The sequence below is a fragment of the Oryza sativa genome, chromosome 3 (assembly GCF_034140825.1).
Source record: "Oryza sativa Japonica Group chromosome 3, ASM3414082v1".
Taxonomy (NCBI): Eukaryota; Viridiplantae; Streptophyta; class Magnoliopsida; order Poales; family Poaceae; genus Oryza; species Oryza sativa.
The window spans coordinates 24,399,861-24,412,717 of record NC_089037.1 but is presented as its reverse complement, the minus strand read 5'-3'; the positions used below and the strand labels follow the sequence as shown (position 1 = coordinate 24,412,717).

The following is a 12,857-nucleotide window of genomic DNA, read 5'->3' as shown; positions in this document are numbered from 1 at the left end:
ATCAAAAGTAGTTAAATGTATAGTTGGCTAGGGAAATCAATACTTTGTAAAAAAAATAACTTATTATATGAAAACATTTTTAAAAGCTTACCTAAAACTAATAACTAATAGACCATATAGAAAAGGTTCTTAAATAGGATTAAAAGTCGTGCATAGTGCGACTACGTGTCTAGTATATACTAAAATTTTGACTTCAATATTACTTTTTGCTCCCTATTAGCTCTCACTTACGAACAAGTACCAATAAAATAATAGCATGAGCACAGTAGGACTCCTACTGTTGTTTCACGTCAAAAAAAATAATAGCATGATATCACTGTATAAGAATAAATTGATGATTTATAACTGATCATATGCAAATATGTCATATTAGTTATTCAAAATTGTTCGTTTAAGCTTCTAAAATATGCAAAACCATCATCTAAAACCACCTTAGTAGGTAATATGGATGGTATGGCAAAGTTCAAGGGGCTAGATGTCCGGTTTTAAAGTTTAGGGTGCTAGACGGACTTCCATGTAAAGTTTAGAGGGTTATTTGAATTTTTTTCCTATTGTAAATAGCATCTTCCTTTATATTCCAAAGAAAAAAGCTCATTTCTGATTGCTGCATGTTTATCCTATGGCAATTCTTTATTTGGCTCGATCCAATTACGATTTTTTTTTCGAATTGACCACAACCAAAACTAAACCACCATCTACGTGTGTGTTTATAATAATAACTAATTGATACTCCGTGCTTTATCGCGGGATATGTGGATAAATACATGTTATACAGTACATTATAAAAATAGTAGACATATATGCTTAAATAATGTGAAAATGATGTGAACGTGATGATTTGACATTGCTTGCACGCTGAGTTCTAAAAATACAGCAAAATTACAAATGATATGCTATGTTTTCATGCTTCATTTGCGAAACAATTTTGAGAATGAAAAATTAGATATTACTTAAGAGCAGGCAGTACATTCCTCCGTGATACCTCGACAAACCCGGACAGTAAAACCACTGTAGCAGTGATACAAAGGAATTCCCTCTTAACACGACAATGAATATATCCCAAATAGTGCTAATATTAAAGGGGCTGTCTATACATCTTATGACAGAAAATCCCACCTCCTATCATTTAAATTTTGGACCATTGGATATGCTTCAAGATTCGTGCATACCATTTTAACCCTAACTCCTCTCCTCCTCCCCCGATTCAGATCGCACGCCGCCACCACTCGCATGATCCCCCGCCACCATCGCCGCCACCGCCCCACCGCGCCGCCGCCCGCCTCGCCGGCTGGCCGGAAGGGGTCAACGGCGCCGGCGAGCCCCCTCCCCCTCTCCCCCTCCCCTCCTCTCCTTGAGGTGGCGACGGTGAGGTGCCCCCGCCCCGCCGTCTTCCCCGTCTCCGGCGGCTCCCCGCCACCGGATCCGCCACCACCGGCTGCCGCCTCCTAATCTCACGCTTGCTTTTCCCCCGCCGCCGACGCCGGCCCACTGCCCTCCTCCATCCCTGCGGCGGCGGCACCGCCGCCGCCTCGCCGCCCGCCGGAGTCCACCGCCCACCGCCGGTCCTCCGCCGCCCATGGCCATCCCTCTAAGCCCCGAGGAAACCCCCCTCTTCCCCCTCCCCCAACCTCCCTCCTATCCTCACCCCAACCCCAAAGCCTAACCCGCTGGAGTTGGGGTGTCACCGGCGCCGGAGAAGAAGGGGAGCCCGCCGGAGTTGGAGGAGAGAAGCCGATGCACGAATCTTGGTATGGATCCAATGGTCCAAAATCTGTAAGATTTCTTCCCCAAATTTCATTCGAATGACATATAGCAATCCCGAATATTAAATTCCCTTTACAGTTCATCTTTGAGAAGGTCATTTTATTACGGAGAAAACAAGGTTGATGGTAACAAGCACACCCATACAATATCATTACTCATCTTCGCCAGAAATAACGAAGGAAGTGCCAACTGGTTGGTTTAGGGATGAAATTGTGGCTGATTTTTCTGTTCCCCGAGGGGTATTCCCTTGTTACTTTGTTAGGGAACGAGTGATCCAGCAGCGTGCGGTGGTGGTGGCGGCGTGGAGCGAAGAAAATAGCGAGGAGCATTGAACTGTTCTCATGTTCATGACAGATATAAATCCATTCAAACTTAACCTATATTCTTTTGCGCATTGTTTTGATTTGATTCGTTTGATGATGGCGTGTGCAACAATGGAGCTGGGATGGTTAGGGTGTGTTTGGATGATGGGTTAGAAGAGGTGGGATTAGGAAATGAAAATGAATGGATGGATATGATGAAATGGAGTGAGAAGAATGGATGGCTAGGATTGAAGCTTCAAAGGTGGAAAATCATATCCCAAACCCATTATCCAAACATGGCATTAATGGATTTGGTGGCATGGCTGCCGCTGCCAGTTGGACGATGTTGCCGTCTAGGGCCTATAGCGAGCCGTTCACAATCTAGTTACATGGAACAGAAGACAACACAGACCAAAACCAATGCGGAAGCAGTTACGAACGACAGAAACAATATATATTTTTTATAATATATGTATGTCGAGGAGTGATCCTCTCTAGCGGGAGATCATGAGACCCCTCTTTTGTGAGTTCGGCCGGGGGAAAAAGCTCGCCTCTGGAAATCGCGTATCCGTCTCCAAGGCTCCTAGCTAGCTCGCACACAGCAAAATTATACAGGTTCGGGCCGCTATGAAGCGTAATACCCTACTCCTGTGTATGGGATTTAGACTGAGAGTTACAAGGGTTCCTAAACTCGGGATAACATTCTTACTTCCCTCCTCCTCGAGCTCAGGTTTTCTGAGAGTCGTCCCCTTTCTCAGTAGGCAAGGCCCTCCTTTTATACCTCAAGGGGATACCACATGCACCGCCTCTACCTACTCTTCTCTCGGGTGGGGACCCACCCTACCTTGACCGGAACTCGACCCGTGCCTTCGCCTCGAAGCTAAACCACAGCTTTTCCTTGAGCGGGGCCAGCGCCGTCCCTCGCCTGACACGGGGGACAGCCCTGTCATTCCCTCATTAATGGGTGAAGACTTGTGGTGGCCGCCCTCCGAATGACCCTCCGATGGAACGGGTCATACCTACCTCCACTCCGCCGGAGGCAGATGCGACATGGGAGCACGGTTGTCTGTCCAGTCAGACGTGACCGGTGTCAGGCCGGTCACAGACTGGTCATTCTTGACCATCGCGCGCCAGTCGGGCACGCCGCACGTCTGCCCCACTGCATTAAATGCGACAGGGGGCAATTGGGGTGCTGCGCGCATTAAAGTAGGTTCAACCTAGGCCCCCTCCTCGCTTGCTCCCCCGCCAAAAGGCGGCTGGGCGAGGGCCTCGGGGCAAAGCGATGCAAGGGCCCGAGGGGCATGACGTGGCACCCCGAGGCCCCCCCCCCGTGCCAGCCGCTCTTGTGACTCGCGGAATGTGGGGGTAGGACCAGGCTCTAGGGACACGTGGCAGGATGGGAAGGTAGATTCCCCTCACTTCGCATACCCTCGGCCCCATATCTCCGACAATGTAAATATAAAGAGAAGATAAAACGTAAAGATATGAATACACCTTTTTTTTTAAGAATTACACAGTGCAACGCAGACACTCACAACGCACACACACTCACCCCTATGAATGCACGTACGCAAACTCTACCCCTATGAGCATCTTCGAAGGCTGAGCACCCTTTTTAATAATAGGTATGCGGTATTTCTGGTAATTATAAGTCCAAGTATAGTAGGTATTTTGAATCCGTAAAACCGATAAATTGACCATTCATCTTATTATTTGAAAAAAACATAAATATTTCGTGCAATTGGCTTTAAATATGAGCTTTGATCATTCGTATTATTAAAATTTTTTAATTATTATTTATTTTATCGTGACTTTTTTTAATTAAATGTATCTTAAGCATGACATATATTTTTACACGTTTAACTAAAATTCTAAATAAGACGACATGTCTTAAATATTTACTATCAAAGGAAGTAACTGTTATATATTTTGCCACGATTTGTTCAATAAGACGAATAATATATAATTTTGGTCTATTACATTATCCCAAAATGATTCATTTTCTACACGAAGTCATGAGATGGGGGGTGTAATTGGGTTTCCGCGTCATCAAGTCCCCATCTGACTGACAGAACAAATCAACGGCCACGATCTGATCGCGTTTCCAACTGCAGCCATCTCAACTTCTCAACTCCCTCTCCTGTGCTTCTCTCCCCCTCTCTCTCACCGACCTCCCCTCCCCTTGCAGATCTGATCGGCGACGGCGATCGCCGGACCACCACCGCCCGCCGCCATGGCGCTCACCCTCCGCAAGAAGCAGCTCGGTAAGCTCCAACTCACCCCCACCCCCCGTCCTCTCTTCCCCCCTTCCTCTCCGATCTGACCGAGCGCTCGCTTGCTCTCTCTCTGCGTGATCCAGATTCGATCGTGAGGATGCTGCATCTGAACCAGCAGCTGCAGGGCTCGCCGGACGGGGTCGGCGGAGGGGTGGGGTCGGCGGAGGAGGAGGAGGCGTACAAGATCCTGGTGATGGACTCCCCCTGCGTCGCGCTCCTCGCGCCGGTGCTCCGCGTCGGGGAGCTCCGGAGGCACGGCGTCACGCTCCACCTCAACATCGACAAGGCGAGGCAGCAGGTCCCCGACGCCCCCGCCGTCTACCTGCTCCGCCCCACCGCCGCCAACGTCGACCGCGTCGCCGCCGACGCCGCCGCGGGCCTCTACGCCTCCTTCCACCTCAACTTCTCCACCTGCGTCCCGCGGGCCCTCCTCGAGCGCCTCGCCTCCGCCACCGCCGCCTCCCGCTCCGCGCACCGCGTCGCCCGCGTCGCCGACCAGTACCTCGACTTCGTCTGCCTCGAGGAGGGGCTCTTCTCCCTCGCCCAGCCCAGGGCGTACGTCGCGCTCAACGACCCCGCCGCCGCCGAGGCCGACATCACCGCGCTCGTCGACGCCATCGCGCTCGGCCTCTTCTGCGTCGTTGCCACGCTCGGCGCCGTGCCCGTCATCAGGTGCGCTGGCGGCGGGCCGGCGGAGATGGTCGCCGCCGCGCTTGACGCCCGCCTCCGCGATCACCTCATCGCCAAGCCCAATCTCTTCACTGAGGCCGCGTCCACAGCAGTTGCATCCTTCCAGCGGCCACTCCTGTGCCTGTTTGATAGGAATTTCGAGCTTTCGGTGGGGATCCAGCATGATTGGAGCTACCGCCCGTTGGTCCACGACGTGCTCGGCCTGAAGTCGAACAAATTGAAGTTGCCAGAGAAGTATGATTTGGATGACACTGATCCGTTCTGGGTGGCAAACAGCTGGTTGCAATTCCCCAAAGTGGCAGAGGAAATTGAGGCCCAGCTTGCCAAGTACAAGCAGGATGTGGATGAGGTGAACCAGCGCACAGGTGGTGGCAGGGATGGTGTTGAGTTTGATGGCACCGATCTCATTGGCAACACCAGGCATCTCATGAATGCTGTGAACTCGCTCCCAGAATTGACGGAACGGAAGAAGATGATTGACAAGCACACGAATATTGCAACGGCGCTGCTTGGCCATATCAAGGGGAGGTCTCTGGATGGATATTTCGAGTGTGAGAATAGTATGCTCGTGGATGGCACCTTGGACCGGACCAAGTTGATGAACCTGCTGAGAGGGAACGGCACCAAGGAGGATAAGCTCCGACTGGCTGTGACCTACCTGCTTTCCTTCGAGACACCAGTGCCATCTGACTTAGAGCAGGTTGAGGCCGCTCTGCGTGAGTCAGAAGTGGACATGTCCGCGTTTCAGTATGTAAAGAGAATAAAGTCACTGAATTCCCAGTTCGCTGGTGCATCAAACACCGCAAGCAAGGTTAACATAGTTGATTGGGCAGAAAAGCTTTATGGGCACTCCATTAGTGCCATGACAGGTGTGAGGAATTTGTTATCAGATGGAAAGCAGCTGGCCGCTACAAGGGCTGTAGAAGCTTTGATGGAGGGGAAACCAAATCCTGAAGTTGACAACTACTTACTATTTGATCCACGGGCCCCTAAATCAGGAACTGCTGGACAGTTCAGAGGACCCTTCAGAGAGGCCATTGTTTTCATGATTGGTGGTGGAAATTACATTGAATACAGGAGCTTGACAGAGCTAACGCAACGTTCACAGACTACCAAGCAAGTCATATATGGAGCAACTGAAATTCTTAATGGGGTGGAGTTTATTCAGCAACTCTCAGAACTGGGGCAGAAAGCAGGGTTGGGTGGTGTCAGCAGCAGCCTGCCACCCCAGTAAACAGGCTCCTTCAAGATATTTTGATGTTAATGGGTGTTTAAAGCTTCCTAGATCAGTGGTATCTTACCAGACTTTTGATGTTAAAGAGTGGTCCAGACTGCATAGATCAATGGTATCCAATTTCCAAAAAGCTCAGGTTTATGGCCTTGCTTTGAATGTCATCTATACAAAGTTTTCTTATGATTTTATCTTTCCCGAGTCTGATATGAAGTGTCCATGTATGCTCATTTTCTTTTATCATCATTGATTTCTTTTGTCTCCTTTTGGTTCTCTGAGATTACCGAAATTATTCAGTGAAGTATTTTTTGCACACTCCAATCAGTTCATATCAACACAACCATACACTAGAAATAATCCATTAAAAATTTGATGTAGATGATATCATGGAAAAACTGCACAGAAATAGGTACTGCTGCATGATCCTATAGATTAGGTGAAACTGTCAGCTTTTGAATAGACCTCAAAACCTAGGGTAAATCATAGAACCAATGCTGTGGGAATGGTAAATCATAGAATTTTTCTATAATATGAATAATACTAGCTTATATGTATATGTGCATGTTTCTTCAAGAGTGTAGCTATGTGTTACAGTTGCAGGTAACATTGGTTGGTTGAGTTGTGCTATTTGTAGTGTTACGTTTGTTTTGCAGACATAGGGAGTTATGATTTAAAAATACACATACTTTTTTGGGTTTGTTGGAACCATGCCACCCTATATTTGCAAAATTTGAGATATGGCACCCATATCTCAATGACATGTAGGACCCACATGAGTCAATGACATGTGGGCCAGGGTGGCATATCACAAATTTTACAAAATTTGTGTGGCATGGTTCAAATTGTCCCTACTTTTTTATGAGGATGTGATGATACTCAGAATATAATTTTTAGCTTCTTCCGGATCAGAATGTGCATGATGTTAATGGTTCTATGACCTCGTCATACCAATATTGGAAGTCTTTATGTTTTTACTCAGAATATAATTTTTAGGTTCTTCCGGATCAGAATGTGCATGATGTTAATGGTTCTATGACCTCGTCATACCAATATTGGAAGTCTTTAAGTAGAAAACATAGGATGGAAATTAGTTTCTATACAACCTCTCGAATTCAGTTTGTGATATGATGTGCAACAAAAAGAAACCCTAACTGCTCGCTGACTCCCCATTAGAAAAATACTTGTCAGTTTGAAGATATGTCCTGCATGTTGACATAACTGAATTTAACATTAGCTTGATTTGGATAGTCAACAAACAACGATAGCATGCAAGCAGAGAGCTGGTGAGACAGTAGCATAAACTTGAAATACATTTACGGAAGATGAGATTGGTTGGCTCCAAATCCATCAGTTAATTTAGTATATCAAATAGAAATTCCTCGGGCTTTACACAGTGCCACATAACATCACAATTTGCACCCATATGTGCATACACAAAAACATACTTTCCCAAACACACCACATCATAGAAAATAGAGTAAATTTCATAAAACCCCCCTATTATAGTCCAGGTTTGATAAAACCACAGGAATTTTGACGCGTTGCACATAACCCCATCTATTATGTTTCGCAAAACCACATTACCAACCATTTTGACTTTCCCATCTCTATTTTATGAGCATTTTATCCATCATATAAATGTTACATCCGCTTTTTCTATTTTGATATAGGAGTATATTAAAATGGTTAACAGTGTGGTTTTGTGAAATTTTAGAATCATAATACATGGGGTTATGCGCCATGTTTTAAAGTACCTATGGTTTTGTGCAATTTGAACCATAATAAGTGGGGTTTAATGAAATTTACTCTAGAAAATATACACAAGCCAGCCCATTAAAAGAAGGAATTGTTCAGTCAAGCAGCAAATTTTACATGATCCAAGATGGTTAAAGTTAATAAAAGTTGGATCTATAAGTATCCTTGAACGCACACAGTTGTGTTAATCTATTCTGTTACATCAATCTGCGGTTCTAGATTTCATTCTTCACAGCCATCTTACAGCAGTATTATCAAGACTAACTTGTATATGCTTCCGTCCCTAACAGTTTACAGTTGTATTTTTCACTGTCTCATTTTCGCCATGATTTTCATCTGTCTTCTATATACTTCAGCAATGTCATTATGCCACTAATTGTGTATCTTTCACCAAATGATTGCTCAAACCAAGTGATCTAGATATATATTTAATTATGTCATCCATGAACAACAGAACAAGATATTATTGACTTACCTTACATGATTGAAGTACATAATATGACTTATTTGCTCGCGTGCCTGACAAAATAAGTGATGCAAGTTGTAGTTCATACAGAACCATCTGTTCATTTTAGCTATCTCCATGGTGCAACTGGATGGTTCTGCAGAAACTGTATAACCTTTGTCTTCATAGGTTGATTTTGTCAAGTTGCCTTTTGTCAGGTTGTTAAGTATTGGAGTGTGGCTTTGTTTATTTTTCTGCAGAAGCATCTTGGTCAATCTTAGTTATGTTGATTTTGCATTGTCCGTCCAAGTTTATCCTGATATTCATTTCAGAAAGAAATGCAATTGTTGTATGGTAGAGCGGCAGCTGGTTAGTGGTAACTAGTAGCCGAGCCAGCAATTTCTCTCAAATCCTTCAGTTGATATAGCCTCTGCAGATGCTGAGCGAGGCGACACATATCGTCGATGATCTCTCATTCTAAATCCTCATTGTCAGCCTCCAACTCATCACAAATCTGTAGCTCTTCAACAGACACTACGTTGTTCTTTGACGCGTCATCCTGTTTGCAATAGCAATTCCTGAGAAAGTTCATGCTATGTCTGATCTTAATTTTGTCCTTCCAACCTTGATTTTGGGTAAATAAACAAATTAATGCTGCGTGGTTGGAATTATACCAGGAAAATGAATTGTGTTTGATATGTTAAGCTGCCTACCCTACACCCAAGCAGTACAACTCAGCAAGTAGGGAGGAAAGGAAAACACTAAAAGCACTGAGTAAGCAGTAGAAGAAATTAGATGGTAACCTGACTGTGGCTGCCCACGAGAAAATACTGAAGGTTCTTCAGTTTCCTATGCGTTGCCTGACGTTCTTATTGTGAGAAAAGGTTTCCTCTTAGTTTGTATATGAATTTTTCTATGGGTCTTAAGGACATTTATTAATTATATCTTTATTATACCCCACACATTGTGCCAGACCTGTCGTTGTTACACTTGAAGTCCTGAACTGAACATTAGTAAGTCAAAAGATTCAGACAAAATTCCATGCTCTGGTACTCTGATACATGTTCTTGTTTGATCATGCAAGATTTCATCACTGCTTTTTGCCTGGTAATTACAGCATCAATCAGCAAGCTTGGGTGAGTTGGGTCTGCGTCTGAGTTGGCTGTGAGTTCGTTTATACTGGAAGGTGCAACAACAAGGTGTCACTCTGGTTGCATTTGGAAGCTAAGATTTGCAAGCAAATTTCTACAACTGGCATCGGATTGAAGGAACAACTCTACACAGGATCTCAGCAATTTCAAAGCTAGAATGTCCAGCAGTGGGCACAATTTTTTGCGTGTGAGTTGGTGAAACAAGGTTTATTGGGTATCAAACAGATTTGCTTCCATCATTTTTACATAATGAAACAGATTGATTCCATAGATCGCTTGTTTTCTTTTATGTCCTCAGGCTTATGTGGTAGTGTGATTCCTGCTATTGTTCTTGTTTTAGGACTGGGGAAAACACTGTCAGTTCAGGTTAGGACCTCGGAATGCATTATGCTGTTCTGTACTTAATGTAGTTTCTGTGAAATTCGAATTTTGTTTCATTTGTACGATCTATTGTACTCTGGTAGGTATGATGATCCAAGCTATGTGTTGCTACGTTTGTGGATAAATTGGACTAGAATTTTCTTTTCCAGACCATATTGGAATAAAATATCATCAAGTTCATAAAGAACTGGGGTATATACATCCCTACATGCTAAAAAATCTGTCCAATCTCCATTGGTTTCTGTCATATGTTGCTCCGTAATTGATTGGCTGAAGAAAACTCAGAGTGAAGGAGTAATTAATTATTACTTCCTATTTAAATTGAACTAACCGTCGTTAAATAAATGAGATGGCGGGAGTACTAGCTAAGTGAGGCTTGAGAGCCAAGAGTTGACACTTGACAGTGGCTTAGGAAAAAGTACACTTATCATCGGGATAAAAAACGTCCTTGAACCATAAAACCAGATATTTAAGATCTCTCAACTATACAAAACCGGTCACTCGAGATACTTCGGTGGTTTTTACCCCGGTTTTGGTCTACGTGGCGGCTGAGTCAGCGTGGATCCCACGTGTCAGCATGCCACGTCATCTATCTTTTACCTTTTCTCTCCCTTCCTCAGATGGGGCCCACTTGTTAGGGGTATCTTCTACCTCCTTGGCTCCTTCCCTGCACCAACACAGAGAGGAGAGGAAGATGTAGCTGGGGAGGAGGCCGCCGGGGTGAGGCGGGAGAGGAGGGCGGCGCCGCGACGGCGGCCGTACTGGAGGGCTGGTCGATGACGAGGACGGCGTACCAGTTGGGGCAGCCGGGGTTGGCGGTGGCGATGTTGCCGGTCCTCGGCGCCATGGCCTCTTGGTTGGCTACCGCCATGGCGAGTAGCTAGCTAGCTCCTCATGCGCGCTCAAGCTGTTGGCTGCCGCCACGTGCACTGCTGCTCCGCCGCCAGGAGAGAGGGAGGATGAGCTTGAAACAGCGACGACCTCCACCAACCTCCGCCGCGGGAAACAGCGACGAACGGCAGCAGCCTTAGCGCGAGCCGGCGCGTGAAGAGGAAGGTGGTGCGGTGAGAGGGGTAGGCGGCGGCATCGGCCTCGGGGGCACCGCCAGCTGAGACCCCGCCTCGTCAACGCGTCGGCGGCGGCGGCGGCGCGAGGATCGTTTGACGGCTGCTGCATGGAACAGAAGAAGCATCGGTCCATATTCCAAAATCCCTCTTGTGAGCATCTCTAGCTAAACGAATTCACGAACTAAAGAAAAAGAATTATTTTTTTCTCTTAATTCGCACTTACCAAGAAAGCAAGAACGCTAATTCACGCATTTCTCAATTCTCATGGAGAATTACAAGGTGAGATCCAAGCTCACATTTTCCCGGTTAATCTCTGCCAGGTCTCCCAGGCGGCGCTCGTGGTTGCCGCCGCCGTCCTAGCCCGAGCGCTGTCTCCAGCCGCGGTCGCCGCCGCCGCCGGCCACCGTCGCGGCGCCGCCCTTCTCTCCCGCCTCGCCCCGGCGGCCTCCTCCCCAGCTACCTCTCCCTCTTTTCTCTGTGTTGGCGCAGGGAAGGAGGAGCCAAGGAGGAAGAAGATATCCCTGACAAGTGGGCCCCATCTGAGGAAGAGAGAGAAAAGGGAAAAGATAGATAATGTGGCAGGCTTACATGTGGGGTCCACATGGGTCCTACGCTGACTCAGCCGCTAGGTAGACCAAAACCGGTGTCAAAACCACCTAAGAACCTCGGGTGACCGGTTTTATACAGTTGAGGGACCCCGCATATCTGGTTTTGCGGTGCAAGGACGATTTTGTATCCCGATTTTGCCTAGTGTGAGTATGAGATGGTGTTGGATTTGGCCCATGGGCTTTTACCGTCTCTCTCTTCAATCTTCCAGACTAGCTAGCTGCTCTTTTATTTTTTTTTAAAAAAGTTGTTTCTATTAGAGGCGAACATCCTACTTTAATTCTGTACGAGCATCCATTAGAGACACATTCGCATTGGAACGAAGAAATCCTTTAGGAGTGTCCATACGTGTATTTGTTGTTATTTTTATATCTCATAGACAAAGTGAGTTTGGACAAGACTTTCTATGTGGTTATGTAACATCATCTCATCTATATATGGGATTTTTTTTTCTGAATTTAGACGATTTTTTTGTTAGGGTTTACATAAGTATTAGGTTTTCCATAATACATGTACCCTTTGAGTGATCACTAGAATTCTAATATAAGTGCACTCGCGTGTGAGAAATTGTGGGTGAACGCAAGAGCTCATAACGGGTAATGAACATACACAGGCACACCCAAGTCAACGCCTCTCTTTTCGATTGGTACGTCGCCCATCACTAAAAAAATAATTGACCGTAAAATGCGAACATCGTTGTCAAACCTAACTTAAATCCTGATGGGTTGGTTCCATCACAAGGAATCTAATCGGTTGAGCTACTTAATTTATTTAATTTATTGTAGTGCAACGAAGGATGATGAAATGGTAAATATCTATCATTGCAATTTTTTGTGGTATTATTGTAGTGTATTATATTTACGTGGTATATTTCTAAAGTCAATATTTTGATAGTTTGGAACCGATATCCCCATAAAAATATTCACAACCTATCTTTCCACGGTTCTTGATTCCCCACCTCACTACCTCTTAGTGCTATACCCTACATATTTCATATACTTCTGCTATAAAACATTCCCACATGATGCTTTACAAGAACACAACACCCTCATAATATTGTATCTCCTCCGTGCGATGATATTCTAGAATGGATAAATATTCATATATACATACATGTTTCATGTTTTTCATCATCTTAGTGTTGTACTCATAGGGAAAAGATAAATGCTGAAATTGAGAAGCTTATGGA

At 45.5% G+C, this 12,857-nt stretch overlaps 1 protein-coding gene and 3 long non-coding RNA genes across 4 annotated transcripts; 3 read left to right on the top strand and 1 right to left on the bottom strand.

The window, feature by feature from the left end:
• The first annotated feature begins 1,167 nt into the window (after window positions 1–1,167).
• On the top strand, window positions 1,168–2,167 carry LOC136355830 (uncharacterized). Its single transcript, XR_010740321.1, has 2 exons — window positions 1,168–1,773; window positions 1,843–2,167. It is a non-coding gene; the product is annotated as an uncharacterized lncRNA (long non-coding RNA).
• Window positions 2,168–4,212: 2,045 nt separating this feature from the next.
• Window positions 4,213–6,564, top strand: LOC4333468 (SEC1 family transport protein SLY1-like). Its single transcript, NM_001417712.1, has 2 exons — window positions 4,213–4,330; window positions 4,426–6,564. The coding sequence occupies exons 1-2, from the start codon at window positions 4,300–4,302 to the stop codon at window positions 6,264–6,266; spliced, it is 1,872 nt and encodes a 623-aa protein (NP_001404641.1). The 5' UTR covers window positions 4,213–4,299; the 3' UTR covers window positions 6,267–6,564.
• Window positions 6,565–10,399: 3,835 nt separating this feature from the next.
• On the bottom strand, window positions 10,400–11,430 carry LOC107280257 (uncharacterized). The gene is made up of 2 exons (XR_001544283.3): window positions 11,286–11,430; window positions 10,400–11,165 (listed from the first exon to the last, which is right to left on the bottom strand). It is a non-coding gene; the product is annotated as an uncharacterized lncRNA (long non-coding RNA).
• LOC107280258 (uncharacterized) lies at window positions 11,064–12,125 on the top strand. Its single transcript, XR_001544284.3, has 2 exons — window positions 11,064–11,212; window positions 11,383–12,125. It is a non-coding gene; the product is annotated as an uncharacterized lncRNA (long non-coding RNA).
• Window positions 12,126–12,857: the final 732 nt, after the last annotated feature.

Coding starts and splice junctions, on each gene's coding strand:
- LOC4333468 (NM_001417712.1), top strand. CDS start 4,300: ATGGCGCTCACCCTCCGCAAGAAGCAGCTCG. Junction 4,331..4,425: donor CCTCCGCAAGAAGCAGCTCG/GTAAGCTCCAAC, acceptor TGCGTGATCCAG/ATTCGATCGTGAGGATGCTG.